General features: G+C 41.3%; 1 protein-coding gene across 1 annotated transcript in view; it reads left to right on the top strand.

Moving 5' to 3' along the window:
• The first annotated feature begins 382 nt into the window (after positions 1-382).
• Positions 383-18164, top strand: part of LOC120023163 (sprouty-related, EVH1 domain-containing protein 1-like) — a 100876-nt gene continuing 83094 nt past the window's right edge. Inside the window, exon 1 of the mRNA XM_038967175.1 lies at positions 383-995. Within this exon, the coding sequence (XP_038823103.1) occupies positions 967-995 (29 nt within the window). The 5' untranslated portion in view covers positions 383-966. The remainder of the gene's footprint in view (positions 996-18164) is intronic.

Genomic DNA, 18164 nt, shown 5'->3' with positions numbered 1-18164 from the left:
CTACACATGATAGCCTATTCATGGTGGTATCACATACACAATCCTTCTCACAGATTTTTTTTTATTTTTTCGTGCTATCACACAGACGCTTCCTTTTTTTGTATCACTGCGTGATTGAAGGGAAACTTCTATTGGGAAGTGCAGGGACTACTTTAGGTCAATTTTGGATATAAATAATCCGAATATATGCCTAATGACACAGGCATATTTTATCACATTTTTCTCACATATGGTTAGAGTTGATGTAAACAATAGAATTTATAGTTGAGAATCCTTTGACATAGCATATGTATTTTTTTGCAGCCACGCGGAAGGATTTCATTGTAAAACTGGTGGTCGACGCTTCCGCCCAGTTTTCCGATGTTCATTGCTCGAGTTGAAAATGGAGTTCGATTAAAGCAGATGTCCAACAACTTCTTGGGGAAAATGTAACTCACTGTATTTGCCTTTTGTATTTCAATTTCTTAATATAAATTATGTTGTACCTTTTTCTAGCTGTGGAGGCTATAATTCAACGTACACCGACACATTGACGGACCAACCAGCGCTTTTTAAGTGTTGTCCTGGACCTGAAGTTGGAGAGGGGAATGCTCGATAGCTAGCCACTAATAACGTGCCAAATGTCGGTTTTATTTTGTACACTTTTTAGCTTCTGAACGCATTGGATTTCATTTTACCGAAGAGGATGACGAAGATGTGCATTTTGTTGTGGTTGGATTTTACTTCCAGGGAAAATCAAATTAATAATCGGTTGTCATTCCTCCTCGCAATTGAGTTACAAAATTAGCTAGGCTACTTGGTTTTCCTAAAAGAGCTCAGTTATGCATGCGCCATTGTAAGACAATTAACTTTTATACAATATCTAGTGATTTTATGCGAAAGAAAATGGTGATATTTGCGGTTTATTTCCCCGCCGTCACTGCGTCCTCGATGCTATTGCTAGGATTTGGATCCCCGTGAGAAAAAATGAGCGAAGATTCAACAAATCCAAACGAGTGAGTACATTTTTATCCCACATTCTAGAACGCGATGATAATTCTGCCTTCATGTATCTAATCTTCACTGCAATGATTTGCACGATTCTAAATGACTCTGTTCCGCTATGATCCTTGGTTCTACAAATACCATTTTGAGAACTTGCATATTTAACTGAGGTTACTATTGAATTATTTTGTTTGGTTTTGTTTGGTTTGTTTTCCATGATCACAACAACGTGTTTTGGGACTTAATGCAATAGAAATAAAACCGTCTTATTATGGCAACGGCAGATGCTAAATGTAATTTTGACGACTGTATAGAAAATGGATTACAATCCACTCTAACATTAGCCTCATAATTAATGCAATATATATGATAGTTGTTTCCATCAAGACTCTTTGAAAAATACCTTATGATTGGACTGCAATTGGATAATATCTATTGATATTTCAGATTGTATGTGTGACTAAATCGTGTAATTTATTACAATCACTGTGGCTAGATTTTGTGTTTAAGCGTATGATTTAAGAATACTTATATGCTTACTGTACCTACTCTTATATTGTCAAAAGAATCAATATTATACAATAGTGTTTTCTTGACATTTGATAGCAGGTTGCTCTGTTAGTTAATGTAGAGGTTTTAAAAATGTATATTCTCTCAATATTATTCTTTTTTTCAATGGAAATGTGGCTGTAAACTGGTTGCTGCAAAAGTAGAAGACGCCATATTTTTTTATCAATAGCACTCATTTGCATATCACAATCTCCATTCATATATATATATTTTTAATGGACGTATTATGTTCCAAATGTGACTGGGCTACGCCCGGAAAGCAACAGTTATGTGAATTGAAATAAGGTCCTTTGTGTCGCTGTAAATCCGTATTGTTTTAATGGGCTGATCTCTTGCGTGGCTTGTTGACAGTCAGTGAGAAATATCTGTTCGGGAGGTGCTGCGGTCACGTGACCCCTTCCATTCATAAAGAGTACCTGGGTGCCCATTCACAGTACGCTGTACAGTACCGTGTCTCGCGACTCACTGGCGATCACACAAAGATTTGGTGAGCTTAATCTGGATGTAGACATGACAGACATCCATTCATTTGAAAACAAATAAATCATGCAAGGTTGATTTGCTCTTATCGCAGTCTTCTGATGCTCTCAAAATTGGCATCCATATTTTTTTTTATTCTAGCTGGTTGAAATCTGTTCCTATGCTGACATTTCCATCTTTTTTGTCTTCGAAAGATGCCCATGCTTGCACACAACAGGTTGATTGATTTAAAGTGGGAGAAAAAGGACTCTGTGTCCTTGAACTAGGCAATGTAGGCATATTGTTGTTTCATATTCAATATATTACATAAGCAAGGACCATGATGTATGGTGCTTTGCGTTTGTTCTTCCTAGTGACTGCAGCAGCACAACACATAAGATGGCCAACATATGATGCAATTGAAGATCAAGGAAGATGGTGGGAAAAGAACAGTAAGCCCCGCCTGATCCATTTTTATATTTATGCTGGCTGGAATTTACCCGCAGTCTAGCAGCTGTTGTACATAACGTACGCATCTGATGACAAAGAACACACAAAGAAGCAAGATGTTTTTAATGTCACTGGTTGCCATTTTGACACATTTGAGCTACACTATTGTATCAAATGTTAAGGTCTATCAGGTTTTGTACTTACTTGTAAAGCATATGACCGAGCCATTGCAATGTGTGTCTTCCGGTTTCTCCTCACAACAGCATTAAAGTTAACCATGTCAATGAGTAGCCAAGGACAATCATTAAACCACACACTTATTGTTGTGAGTCGTAAGTGTGTGAATACAATGGGATGCTCAGTAGGTTACATTGTCGTCTTGTTGGGAGTTTCTGCACACTTCTCTGTTAGCATCACGGGCATAGTAATATATCATTCATTACAGCTTGTTGCTTCATCAAATGATCACAAAGCTGTGTGATGAATAAAATGTGGTTGAATGTGTGTGCTACTCACTCACTCACACGCGAAGATGCACTCGTACAGGTTATTAAAAGATTTTTTGCTGTGAACGTGAAATGCATACCACCATGTTAAATATCCAGTCTGCATGATACACTGAAAAGAGGAAGGGCTAGGCCTAACATGGCCTACTCTGTGTGTGTGTGTGTGTGTGGTTGAAGAAGGTAGCATAATCCTCCAGATAAGCAAAAAATAATCACACAGAGAAAGTAGAAGAACCAGGGTGTGTCTGTCTTGGACTAAAGGTGACATATCCTTACGAGGGAGCTTAGAAGTAGTCTTTAATAAGGTTATTCTGCCATCCAGGGATTTAAGATATTACAAACATAGTAAACAAGGGTGGGCTAAAAAAGCCCAATATGATAACAAAATAGCAAAATCACATATGTTGTTAGCTAAATGCCAATGAGCAAATACAAACATAAACTAATGGCAAAGAATGGCAAATCCAGCTCATAAAGTTATACAAGCATAGGTAGTAGTTACCGAATGTCATTTTCAGTGAGTGTGGACATTTTACAAGCGAAAGTGAATGAGAGAAACTGCAAATGAATGAACAAAGTTGTGATGCATGCTTTCCTGAAGGAAGAGCAGCATGTGTACGGAGCAGAGGGGAGGGGAAAAAAATGCTAGTAGGAAGCACAGGGAAATAATTACATATTTTATGTCTGGCATTGGTACGGTCATTAATAAATAAGTAGGGTTAGTCTAATGGTTTTGGATTGATGTCCTGTCTTCTGTTTAGCCTAGTTTGCCAGTCAGGTGATTCCTCTCGGACTCCTCTTCTTCCTATCTGTGTGATTGATTTGACAGCTCAGCATTTGTCTGTCAATGTATGCTGTCACGATCTTATCACCTGCCCCTCGCTCCATTCCTCTGACAGGCTTCTCCCAAAATAATTCCCACACACAACAACTGATTGAATGTGAGTATTGTGCCTTTACGACAGAGCATAGCTTCTTCAGCTGTTCGGCTAGTTGTTTATGGTGGTGGTAATTGCTCAGGTTATGTGCTGTGGAACTCTGTGAAATAATGTTTAGTAGGCTACGTTTTGTTAATCTCTTTAGGCTAGTGTTTCGGGTGAAGCAGGCTAATGGGGGAAATGAATAGCCTACATAACACAACTGGTGCTTTTCCATCAAGACTTACCCCCACATCAGTGGGCAGCCAGTGTTTTAGGGCGGCAGGTAGACTAGCGGTTAGTGTTGGGCCTGTAACCAAAAGGTTGCTGGTTCTGGAAAAAATTCTGAGCCTTCGGTAAAACACTAGGGTAAAACCTCCTGGAAATGTGCCACGCCTGTAGTTTTGAAGCCTGAATGTAACCTTGGCCTACACACTCCTCCTAGGCCTGAGTTTCAAATACCAATTGGTGTGAAGTAGGCTTGGGCGGTATCCATATTTTCACACCGTTCTTCTGCCATCCTGGGATTTACGGTATTACTGGCATAGCACACACAGGGGTTTGTCGAATTTCTTTCCTTTTTGCTTTTGAGTCAATCAGTTTTGTTGTAATAAGGTAGGGGTGGTATATAGAAGATAGCCCTAAAGAAACCACTACTAAAGGACACCAATGAGAAGAAGAGACTTGCTTGGGCCAAGAAACAAGCAATGGACATTAGACCGGTGGAAATTTGTCCTCTGGTCTGATGAGTCCAAATGTAAGATTTTTGGTTCCAACCGCCGTGTCTTTGTGAGACGCAGAGTAGGTGAACGGATGATATCTGCATGTGTGGTTCCCACCGTGAAGCATGGAGGAGGAGGTGTGATGGTATGGGAGTGCTTTGCCTGTAACACTGTTGGTGATTTTATTTAGAATTCAATGACAACTTAACCAGCATGGCTACCACAGCGTTCAGGGGCGATACTCCATCCCATCTGGTTGGCACTTAGTGAGATTGACATTTGTTTTTCATCAGGACAATGACCCAACACATCTCCAGGCTGTGTAAGGGCTATTTGACCAAGGAGAGTGATGGAGAGCTGCATCAGATGACCTGGCATGCACAATGACCCAACCTCAACCCAATTGAAATGGTTTGGGATTAGTTGCACCCCAGAGTGATTGAAAAGTAGCCAACAACTGCTCAGCATATGTGGGAACTCCTTCAAGATTGTTGGAAAAGGATTCCTCATGAAGCTGGTTGAGAGAATGACAAGCGTGTGCAAAGCTGTCATCAAGGCAAAGGGTGGCTACTTTTGAAGAATATAAAATATATTTTGGTTTGTAACACTTTTTTGGTTCTACATGATTCCATATTTGTTATTTTGTTGTTTTGATGTCATTTATTCTACAATGTAGAAAATAGTAAAAAATAAAGACCCTTGAATGAGTAGCTGTGTCCAAACTTTTGACTTGTACTCTATATACAACTTTTGTATTGAATGTACATAGAATGCTTTCTCCCGTTGTGCTCTTTACAACGAACACGTGTCTGGCTCAACTGTTTTGGGGAACTAGGGTAAGCTTCATAACGTGACTGGTGAAGGGAAGAAAGCAATATGCTTCATCTCTCAATGTATTGCACAAGTTGACTGCAGGTATTAACTTCCAAAGTAGCAACACATTTTCCAATTTATGGAAACTACAAATAGTTTTGATGGTATTGGAAAAACCAACTCTTGGCATTTTCTAAATACCCCGGTATATGGCATATGCGGTATTCCGCCCAAGCCTAGTGTGAAGTGGGTAGTCAAAGGCTTTAGAGGTCCTCAGAGTTGTCTGTAGTTTTGCTTCTGTATTCTTTTTGGGAATTAGCCCTTTGATAGTTTCTGGCCACTGCTCTGTATTGATTGAATTGGAACTTGTCATCTGTGTAAATAAAATGTATGAAGGAAGTTTTGGTCTTACATAGGCTAACAACCTGACTTTGGATTGAGTCAGAGCGCATTGTTCTTTTTTAACTGTATCAGCAGGCTGGCCTAGTAGGTTGTCAAACGATCATTGATTCTTGCTCCCAATTATCTCAAGATATATCTTTTGCCAAATGTCAGAAAATGTATTTTCCCTGCCGCAACGTCATAATTTCTCCTTTTTTTCTTTACCTATTCTTAACATATGATAATTAGCTATGGAGGATAGGCTTGGGCGGTATACCATATATACCGGGGTATTTGAAAATGGCCACGGGATAGTTTCTCAATATCGTTAACTATTTATTTTGAAGTTGTTTAAATACATTTTAATATTTGTATCTACTTTTTAAGTAAATACATGCAGTCATCCAGTGCAATATGTTAAGAGATAAAGACAAACGCATTCTTCATTTCACCTGTCACAAAATGTTTCATTATAAAGTTTGGGAGTTTGGCTATGATGCCCTTTATCTACTTCCCCAGAGTAAGATGAACTTGTGGATACCATTTTTGTCTCTGTGTCCAGTATGAAGGGAGTTTCATTAGCCAATGCCTACTAGCGTTGCCCATAGGCTTCCAGTACTAGCATGCTAAGGATGTGTAAAATGTTCTAAATGCTCTGCAGTTATGGATTTGGTTTGCCAGTTTAGTAGCTGGTTAGCTAAGTGGTTAGCTTCTTCCAAAATAAATCATTGTTTGGTAACAGCAGAGAATCCCCTCTTGGATCTGTCTAATATTTGTTTTGTGCTTGCAGCAAACTGAGTAGCTTTTTTGAGTTACTAGTGTAACTTTATGAGCTGGGATGTTTGTCCTGCAAATGGTTTAGGTCAGACGGTTGAAAATGTTTAATGCACACATCAGCATTTTGTTATTCTCTATGGGATTTTACATGTACCAAGCCTAATGGAGGATGAGCAGTTGTTTAATCTGTGAAATTACCCTGTGTACAGGCTATTTATAGTCTGATTTTCTGTTAGATGGTGTTGTATTGTTTGCATGACAATACTTCTCTATAAATCTGTCTGTATGAATGGGATGATTTGTTACTGACAGTGTGTTACTGTGCAACTGAGCAGGCCCTGTACAGTATGAATGTAGTCTGTTCTGGCTCTTCTCTTCCCATGGCCAGAGTTACGATTCGGTATATGTTAAACCCGAGCAACTTCCCTATTGTAATTCTCATTTCCTCTTAAAAGTATTTTAGGAGCAGACCTAAACTAGTAAATATCATCAGTGTATTTGGATAGTAATACATTTTTTCCCCCTCATTCTTTAAAACAGCACTGTACCCATTTAGTTGACTGTCTCAACAATAAAGACAAAATGTTAATGCGTATGCAATGCCCATGTTTCCTTTGAAAATGCTAGGCTATGCTGTGTCGTATTAGACCAGGCTAAAAAATCCTCCCCGTTTCTTTTTGTCACCAGATGTACAGTGACGTCTTTTTTTCAAGGAGCACTCTGGTGTGCCCTGGCCATATGCTTCTACGAAATTCTTTGAGCAGTAAAACGTCAAAATTGTATGTATTGTTTTCAGTTGTGCTGCTGCTGCTGCATGAAGGCTTTGCTGGGAGCTGCTGCAGCTGAGGTAAGACGGGTCTTTCCTGCAAGACCACTGACATAAAAGGGTACAGATGTAAATACAAAACCTTGTCTTTTGATTGAGTTTCCAAACTCTTTGAAAACAGGAAGGAGTTGGGGCCTGTGAGTGTATTCGCATGTGTACATGCTTGTCTAGTTTGTGTCTATAACATATAAGTAGGTATAGGCTAGATGAGGGGATTGAAGGAAACATAACTTCATTTTATAGAAGGAATCTTTTATGAACCAAACGTTTGACCGGGTATGTCGCCTATTATAGGGAAATTTATGCTCATCTGTTGAGTCATCTTATTAGCCATTTTTAGGAATTGAACCTGACTTTTTATGAGAAGCCACTTCTCCAATGTGTAGCCTACACCTGTGAAGTGTTTCTCACAAGGTCTTCTAGCTAGAACACTTTTCAACGCAGTTCTTTACAGCGTGCTAGATTGTAATGGGCAGTACAGTAGTCTAGTTTGATGGTTTCTTTACAACTCGCCACAATGTGAATATTTTTTAATAGTATGCTGTGGTTGTGATGCTTTAACAACAGTGTGGATTACAGGGATAGTTTACAGCATACTAATGTGCCATTTCTGTGATTTGTTAACAACCATGGTGGATGGATGATGGCTTCTTTACAGCATGGTGCATTCCTTGTAATGAGGTCTTGCTTCTTCTCAGCCTTGTCCTCGTACCCGTTCCTAGCACTCCCCAGTCTTAAATCTGAGATTCTGCAGTAACTATTGCAATTAGAAGCAGGGTCTCCAAAGACTACTTTCACATCAAAGCCGCCCGTAGACGCCGTAGCAGTCCAAATTTGCCATTCCTCTTTTTCCCGTAATGGTGAGTGCAAGGTTTTAATTTGCCAAATGCTTGCAGTTTTAATTATGATCATCTCAATATGTGGTGCTTTGATGTTTGAGAATAGTTTTGGGGCTTTTGATACACATATGGGATTCTTTTGATTTATTTCAGTACACCAGTGCTGGGGTACCCAGAACATTGTCGTTGGTGTTACAGGCCCAAACGTGTAATGAGGTTGGTTAGCATTGGTGTGAGGCATAAAATCATTGTTACAGAAACATTGCTGGAGTAGCTTGGCATGGTGCTTTAGTGCCCGTTCATATTTACTAGACTTGTTACCAGCACCGGTGTTCACATTAGCTACACTTACCGTGGCTTCAGCGACAATATGTTCTCTCTGCCCACCTCTAGTATTGTAAATCTCACAGAATGCTATGCGAGCATCTTCTCATCTTAACCATTAGACCTACAGTACTTCATTAATACAACATGATACACCAATTCACACATGTGCAGACCATTTTAAGAGGGTTTATCTTCCCATTTGCAAACTCAAATTACAGGAGTCAGACAATAACACAGAAGTCCGTTACGACACCGAACTGCAGTCAGGTCAAGACCCTGGTGAGGACGAGAAGCACGCAGATGCGCTTCCCTGAGACTGTTTCTGACAAATTCTTTGGTGGTGCAAACCTACAGCTTCATCAGGTGGCTGGTCTCAGACCATCCCGCAGGTGAAGAAGCCGGATGCGGAAAGCCTGGGCTGGCGTGGTTATACGTGGTCTGCGGTTGTGAGGCCAATTTGGACATATTGCCAAATTCTCTAAAACAGCGTTGGAAGCATCTTATAGTAGAGAAATTAACTTTCTATTCTCTGGCAACAGCTCTGGTGGACATTCCAGCAGTCAGCATGCCAATGCATGCTCCCTCAACTTGAGACATCTGTGGCATTGTGTTGTGACAAAATTGCACATTTTAGAGTGGCCTTTTATTGTCCCCAGCACAAGGTGAACCTGTGTAATGATCATGCTGTTTAATCACCTTGATATGCCACACATGTCAGGTGGATGGATTATCTTGGCAAACGTGAAATGCTCACTAACAGGGATGCAAGCAAATTTGTGCACAAAATTTGAGAGGCTTTTTGTGTGTATGGGATCTTTTATTTCAGCTCATGAAACGTGGGACCAACACTTTACATGTTGCATTTATATTTTTGTTCAGTTAGATTATATTACAATTTAAGATAATTACCTCAACTAACCAGGCTTCGTTTTATCCTATAATGCAAGTCATTACATGGGATACAGTGCCTTCGGAAAGTATTGAGACCCCTTGACATTTTCCACATTTTGTTACGTTACAGCCTTTTTCTAAAATTTCCTCATCAATCTACACACAATACCCCATAATGACGAAGCAAAAACTGTTTTTTAAATATTTTTTTCGCAAATGTATTAAAAATAAACTGAAATCACATTTACTGCACCTTTTGGCAGTGATTACAGACTTGAGACTTCTTGGGTATAACTCTATAACCTTGGCACACCTGCATTTGGGGAGTTTCTCCCATTCTTCTCTGCAGATCCTCTCAAGCTCTGTCAGGTTGGATGGGGAGCGTTGCTGCACAGCTATTTTCAGGTCTCCAGAGATGTTCAATCTTGTCCAGGCTCTGGCTGGGCCACTCAAGGACATTCCGAGACTTTTCCCAATGCCACTCCTGTGTTGTCTTAGAGAACCTGCACCAGGGCACTCAGGCCTTCATCAAGGATCTCTCTGTACTTTCCTCTGTTCATTTTCTCCCCTCGATCCTGACTAGTCTCCCAGTCCCTGCTGCTGAAAAACATTCCCACAGCATGATTCTGCCACCACCATGCTTCACCATGGGGATGGTGCCAGGTTTCCTCCACATGTGACGCTTGGCATTCAGGCCAAGGAGTTCAATCTTGGTTTCATCAGACCAGAGAATCTTGTTTCTCATGGGCCGAGAGTCCTTCAGGTGCCTTTTGGCAAACTCCAAGCGGGATGTCATGTGCCTTTTACTGAGGAGTGGCTTCCGTCTGGCCACTCTACCATAGAGACCTGATTGGTGGAGTGCTGCAGAGATGATTGTCCTTCTGTACGGTTCTCCCATCTCCACAGAGGAACTCTAGAGCTCTGTCAGAGTGACCATCGGGTTCTTGGTCACCTCCCCGACTAAGGCCCTTCTCCCCCGTTTGGTCGGGTGTTCAGCTCTAGGAAGAGTCTTGGTGCTTCCAATTTCTTCAATTTAAGAATGATGGAGGCCACTGTGTTCTTGGGGACCTTCAATGCTGCAGACATTTTTTGGTACCCTTCCACAGATTTGTGACTCAACATAATCCTGTCTCGGGAGTTCTTTGGACAATTCTATAAATTCCTTCGGTTTTTGCTCTGACATGCACTGTCAACTGTGGGACCTTTTATATAGACCTGTGTGTGCCTTTCCAAATCATGTCCAATCAATTGAATTTACCACAGGTGCACTCCAAGTTGTAGAAACATCTAAAGGATGATCAATGGAAACCGGATGCACTGGAGTTCAATTTTGAGTCTCATAGCAAAGCATCTGAATACTTATGTAAATAAGGTATTTCTGTTTGTTAAAAAATAATTTAAAAAATGTGCAAACATTTCAAAAAAACCTGTTTCAACGCTTTGTCATTATGGGGTATTATGTGTAGATTGATTAGGCATTTTATTTTATTTAATCCATTTTCTAATAAGGCTGTAATGTAACGATGTGAAAAAGTCAAGGGGTCTGAGTATTTTCCGAATGCAATGTATACAGTGCCTTCAGAAAGTATTCTTAGCTCTTGACTTTCCATGTGGTTTCAGCCTGATTTCAAAATGGATTAAATCGTTATTTACTCACCCATCTACACACACTACCCCATAATGATAAAGTGAAAACATTTTTATTAAATTATGCAAGTGTATTGAAAATTATAAGTATTCACACCCCTAAGTCAATACATGTTAGAATCACTTTTGGCAGCGATTACAGCTGTGAGTCTTTCTGGGTAAGTCTCTAAAAACTTTGCACACCTGGATTGTATCCTCTGCTTGGAGAAACAGTGAAGTGGGCAGGGCAGTACGGATTTCTTCTCTTACATCTGCAAGCCGTCTGAACATCAAACAATATGGCATTGTCTCCCTCAATCAGTGCAATGGCTACTGCTATAGGTTTCAGGCTGCTTACCACTCTCTCCCAAAATACATCATGCAGGAGGATCCTCTTGATGGGGCTGTCCATATCGGCAGACTGTGATATGGCCATTTCTTGGAGAGACTCCTTCCCCTCCAGGAGACTGTCAAACAAGATGACTATGCCACCCCGACGGGTGTTGCTGGGCAGCTTCAATGTGGTGCTCTTATTCTTCTCACTTTGCTTGGTGAGGTAGATTGCTGCTATAACTTGATGACCCTTCATATACCTAACCATTTCCTTGTCTCTCTTGTAGAGTGTATCTATTGTTTTCAGTGCCATGATGTGCTTGAAGAGCAGATTCAATGCATGAGCAGCACAGCCAATGGGTTTGATGTGAGGGTAGGACTCGTCCACTTTAGACCAAGCAGCCTTCATGTTCGCAGCATTGTCTGTCACCAGTGCAAATACTTTCAGTGGTCCAAGGTCATTGATGACTGGCTTCAGCTCATTTGCAAAGTAGAGACCGATGTGTCTGTTGTCCCTTGTGTCTGTGCTCTTGTAGAATTCTGGTTGAGGGGTGGTGATTATGTAGTTTTAATTATTCCTTGCCCTCCCATCAGAGATGATTGCAATAGTCTGCTTTCACAATGATTTGCTTGACCTTCACTTAAACTCTGTTGAACTCTGCATCCAGCAAATGAGGAGATGACGCATGTCTGGTTGGAGGGGTGTATGCTGGGCGAAGAACATTCAAATCTCTTCCAATACACATTGCCTGTGAGCATCAGAGGTGAACCAGTTGCATACACAGCTAGAGCAAGACATTCATCAGCATTTCTCTGACTACGTTCCTCCATTGAGACCATAAAACTTCTGATTCCAGGAGGACCATGAGCTGTTGTTATCGATAAGGTGTCACATTCATCATTTTCACCTCTATTAGAAGTATAGGGACTTTTGTCAGAGGTTGCTTGTGAGTGCTGAAGGAATTTTATGCATTTGGCCAGATGATTCTGCATCTTTGTTGCATTCTTCACATATGATTTGGCACAGTATTTGCAAATGTACACAGCTTTTCCTTCTACATTAGGTGCAGTGAAATGGCTCCACACATCAGATAGTGCCCGTGGCATTTTCCTGTAAAGATTAGGAAAAAAAGGAGAAAAAATAAATAAAAATACAATTCCATGTACAGATAAATAGTTAAGCAGTTAGATTAAACAACTCTTTTGTAAGATACATGTTTTAAAATGAAACATGTATGGAAACAGGTGAATTTACACTTCTCAGTTAGCAGGCTCAAGCAAGCTAAAACACACATGGTAGCAAAAACTAACTAGCAGAAATGATTAACAAGGTAGAAATGATTTAAACACACTTTCCTGTACGATACTATTTACTAGTTAACAAAAAATCATGTATGTCATATAAAATATATTGACCCCACCCAGTATTGTAATCAAAACTTACCAGAAAGGATGTGGTCCTTGGCTCAGACAGTGTAGTAGTGTGGGCTCAATAACATCTCATTAGTGTGCAAGATCTTGAGAATCAGCTGTACATGTGATGGAAGAATGCACTGTGCATGCAGAGGGTTGCAATTCCATTGAATTTGGGATAGTTTAACCAAAATATGCCACAAGACCTAGAATTGCCTTGTATCCCACAGAAACTGGGATACACTTCACATGGAAAAATTCTGGAATTTTACCGGACATTTTCTGACCCTTTGCAACCCTAGTTTTAGGCCTACATTACAGCAATACGTCTATTCTGTATTTTTTTCCCCCAACGCCTCCTTGAGAATCTACTTGAACTTTAGTCAATGTAAATGTTCTTAGTTTCTTTTTACATTTTCTTTCAGTTTTTCTGTGATTAGAGCTTAAAGGTTGTTCTTCAACCAGTCTCTCATTCTTTGTTACACTTCTATATAGGCTAGGATATGTAGGCTATTTATAGCCATCTTGTTGGGTATTTTTGCTCTTGTACGGAAGGCATGGTGCATTTCAGGATAGCTAGGTTCATCGTTAACTACCCTAATACTTGCTGTACATAAAACCCTTTAGAGCATGGCACTTGCAACGCCAGGGTTGTGGGTTCGATTCCCACGGGAGACCAGAATGAAACTGTATGGACTTGCTACTACTGTAAGTCGCTCTCGATAAGGGCGTCTGCTAAATGACTAAAATTGTAAAATTCCATGGTTGGGTTCTGGCATTTGTCCAGCATCCGAAAGGTTGTGTTGGTGTTTTGTTTTGGGTCTCCATGCCTGTTGTGTATTTGTAAAACATTTAAACAGTAGCCAATGTTCTTTTGGAAATGTGAAGATATGTGTGTGTTAGCGTATATTCGACCTTGATGCAGTTACTCAGTTTGCATGGAAGAAGGTATCCAGATGATTCGGCCATAAAAAAATGAGTCCATGCTAGTGAAAAAAATACATTCTCTAAATGTTTTCTCTCTGCTAGCGGTTCCGTTCCCACTCTGCGGAAGGATAATCTAAAGAATCAGATTGGGAGGGGTAACTTGTGTTTAATTTCCAAATGACTTTTTGATTTTAAATCTTAAACCCAAAGTGGGCTGCTGGGGCTTGACGGCCTTCCTCCGCTTTAGGTACAAGGGGGAGTGGTGGAGAGGTCTCCCCTTTTTCTAATGCTAATGAAAAGAGGAACGGTTTTCCAGCCTTTAGCTTGCAGAGTGTGTCTCTCCTGCAGCATGTTCCATTGCCTGGGCATTGTGAGAGCACAAAACTCCAGGCCTGGGATCCAGTAACGTGAAATTTCAGCAGAGAAGCAGCCATTGTGTAGAGAGGCAGCCGTAGAGGGTGATGGGTGGGAGGGGAGGGAGGGCGGGTGGGAAGGAGGGGAGGGTGACTTGGCGATCACCCAGGGCTCAGGCCACATCGTCCCACTCCTACTCTCACATCGTCCCACTCCTGTCTTACTTTCAGGCCTCCTCCTCCTCTCCCTCCAGGGGCTGAGGCAGAAGCAGAGCATGATGGCATGCTGGAGCTCTGTGAGCCACAGTCCAGAGCCACAGACAAACGGACACTTTGTTAGGCCAGGAAATGGTTGTCCCAGGATCCCCCTTCGCCACCACACACTGAAGCCGCCAGGCCCTCTGGGCGCAGGCCTGGCCAGCACGTGCTCTCAAGTACAGCCCTAGCCTACAGCCCTTTATGTTGCTGTTCCTGCTGTGTGTTCGGGTGGCTTGTACTGTGGTGGTGTGTGTACTGTGGTGGTGTGTGTAATGTATAGCCTAGTTTGGTGAAGTTGAGCTGGTTTAGCAGTGTTTTCCGCAAGTACATGGAGTTGTCAGCCGAATAGAAAAAGTAGCCAGCCAGGTAGTTCTGGGCGGTGGGGGTCCGGGAGGCATGCCCCCTGAGGAAAAAACTATTCCAGAATGAGCTCTTTTGGTGACCTCTGGTACATTCTAATGCCCATAATTCCATCTGAAATACACAGCTAAGTTATGGGAGGTAAAGTCATTAAAGTAGACCATATCTCCAGTTTTACTGCAAGGTATGAATTACCACAATTATGTTTGGTCTTCAAATTATGTATTTTTTGGGGCTCTGCTGCTGTGTACACTTAGGGTAATGAAACCAATATGTAATTTTGGTCAACTATCCCTTTAACAGTTTGGCCTGTCAAATCAAGGATGTTTGAGTCACATGGTAGGGTTTCAGACCTGGCAATCAATCACTGTGGGTGGGAATTTGAGAGAAGGCGGTAGATTAGTATTCTAGTCTATCCCCTTTTCAATGTAACATATCGTGACAAACTAAAACTAGTCGACTCTTTCAGTTTGGTTTATTTTCTTAACCTAATGAAAAATGCTCTGTAAAGTACACATGGATTCCCTGTTGAGAAACAATATAGAAATCAAGGAAAATGGTTAAAACAAAACATTTATGGGGAGTATCCCCAGCCCCCCTGCCAGATTGTATAAAAGTGGGGGTGCACAAAGTCAGGCACCCGTGAATAGACCTACGAGAATGTTTTGAAGACTGAAGCAGGTGTTAAACATGGGCTTTGCTACACAAAAAGAAGCAGTTGACTACTCCATTGTTGACACTAATCAAATCAGTAGGCCTATCTCAATATCTTTAACAATGACATAAGTACACTATATATACAAAAGTATGTGGAGACCCCTCAAGTAGTGGATTTGGCTATTTCAGACACACCCATTGCTGACAGGTGTATAAAATCGAGCACACAGCCATGCAATTTACATAGACAAACATTGGCATTAGAATGGCCTTACTGAAGAGCTCAGTGACTTTCACCTTTCCAACAAGTCAATTTGTCAAATTCGGCGGATGCCAGGAGAACACTACCTGCCCCAATGCATAGTGCCAAATGTAAAATTTGGTCCGGGCTAAGCCACAAAGCGAAGTCCATACAGAAATGGTATGTCAAGATACTTTTGATCATGTAGTGTGTCGTGACATTAGCTTTTATAACCTTCAGTCTGTCCTCTTTTTATCATATTATGTACCAGAATGAGGCTCTCTCTCCACTACCAATGGTTCCTGCAGTGAAGATTCAACATCTTCAATGAGTGTTTTCATAATTGATCTGCAGATAATCGCCAAAAGCAGTAGTAGCCTACCAGTATGCAAATTAGGGAACCAAATGAACAGCTAGCTCTCTCACCGACTCGATTCAGGTTCGGTTGACCTAACAGATTAGTTTAATTGTCATTTGTTCGTGAACAACCCAACCCATCACTAGGCTACACTGACATGTCACTTTAGCAGTTATGGACTTCAAATTATTGGAAGATATAAACAAGATCTTTGGTTTACTTGTCCCGATGCGATACCATGGACATGCGATACCATGGACATGACTATGTTGTATGATTTATGAATAGCAAAGAAATATCGGAGATTTACTTTATTCAGTCAGTTCAACACCTTTTTATATACTAGTCAACACAAGCTGTTCTGTCATCAATCAACGCGCAGTAAATAGCCTATGTTCTCCAAAAACGTGGCTGGCTGTATAGGTGCCACAAAACAATAATTATAAACTCAGCAAAAAAAGAAACGTCCTCTCACTGTCAACTGCGTTGATTTTCAGCAAACTTAGCATGTGTAAATATTTGTATGAACATGAGATTCAACAACTGAGACACAAACTGAACAAGTTCCACAGACATGTGACTAACAGAAATTGAATGTGTCCCTGAACAAAGGAGGGGGTCAAATCAAATTCAGTATCTGGTGTGGCCACCAGCTGCATTAAGTACTGCAGTGCATCTCCTCCTCATGGACTGCACCAGATTTGCCAGTTCTTGCTGTGAGAAGCACCTGCAAGTTCCCGGACATTTCTGGGGGAGAATAGCCCTAGCCTTCACCCTCCGATCCAACAGGTCCCAGACCTGCTCAATGGGATTGAGATCCGGGCTTTTCGCTGGCCATGACAGAACACTGACATTCCTGTCTTGCAGGAAATCACGCATAGAACGAGCAGTGTGGCATTGTCATGCTGGAGGGTCATGTCAAGATGAGCCTGCAGTAAGGGTACCACATGAGGGAGGAGGATGTCTTCCCTGTAACGCACAGCATTGAGATTGCCTGCAATGACAACAAGCTCAGTCCGATGATGCTGTGACACACCGCCCCAGACCATCCCGCTCCAGAGTATAGGCCTCGGTGTAACGCTCATTCCTTCGACGATAAACGCGAATCCGACCATCACCCCTGGTGAGACAAAACCGCGACTCGTCAGTGAAGAGCACTTTTTGCCAGTCCTGTCTGATCCAGCGACGGAGGGTTTGTTCCCATAGGTGACGTTGTTGCCGGTGGTGTCTGGTGAGGACCTGCTTTACAACAGGCCTACAAGCCCTCAGTCCAGCCTCACTAAGCCTATTGCGGGCAGTCTGAGCACTGATGGAGGAATTGTGCATTCCTGGTGTAACTCGGGCAGTTGTTGTTGCCATCCTGTACCTGTCCCACAGGTGTGATGTTCGGATGTACCGATCCTGTGCAGGTGTTGTTACACTTGGTCTGCCACTGCGAGGACGATCAGCTGACCGTCCTGTCACAGTACAGACATTGCAATTTATTGCCCTGGCCACATCTGCAGTCCTCATGCCTCCTTGCACCATGCCTAAGGCAGAGTTCACGCAGATGAGCAGGACATCTTTCTTTTGGTGTTTTTCATAGTCAGTAGTAAGGCCTCTAGTGTCCTAAGTTTTCATAACTGTGACATTAATTGCCTATAAGCTGTTAGTATCTAATAACCGTTGCATGTTCATTAATTGTTTATGGTTCATTGAACAAGCATGGGAAACAGTGTTTAAACCCTTTACAATGAAGATCTGTTAAGGGTCCTGAAAAAAGGAAGTTTCTTTTTTTTGCAGAGTTTGTGCAGTATGTAGAATTACCTGGTTGCTAAAAGTCTAATAGTTTGCCTAATTTCAGTATGAGAAAACAATCAATGTGTAGAGAATCATTGTACCATCTAAACCACTGTGAAATATCCTTTCAATAACACAAAATATTTTATTTTCAGCTGTTTGAAGCTGGTGTACAAAACCGAAAGCAACAACTAAACTTAAGACCTGGAAGCATAGAAATAGTGCACATTGAACAGATCTACCACTTCTTAGACTTGCTTTCAATGAGTGATTTTTTTTCGATGTGAATTTAGTCGGGTCGACCCAGAAAGTATATATTGAGCTTTAAATAGGTTTCAACTCATCCTTACCACTACATGGGAAGTGTAAATTCACTCGCAGGAGACTCATCATGCTC

The sequence above is a fragment of the Salvelinus namaycush genome, chromosome 28 (genome assembly GCF_016432855.1).
Source record: "Salvelinus namaycush isolate Seneca chromosome 28, SaNama_1.0, whole genome shotgun sequence".
Lineage (NCBI taxonomy): Eukaryota > Metazoa > Chordata > Actinopteri > Salmoniformes > Salmonidae > Salvelinus > Salvelinus namaycush.
This window is presented reverse-complemented; position numbering and strand designations above follow the sequence as displayed.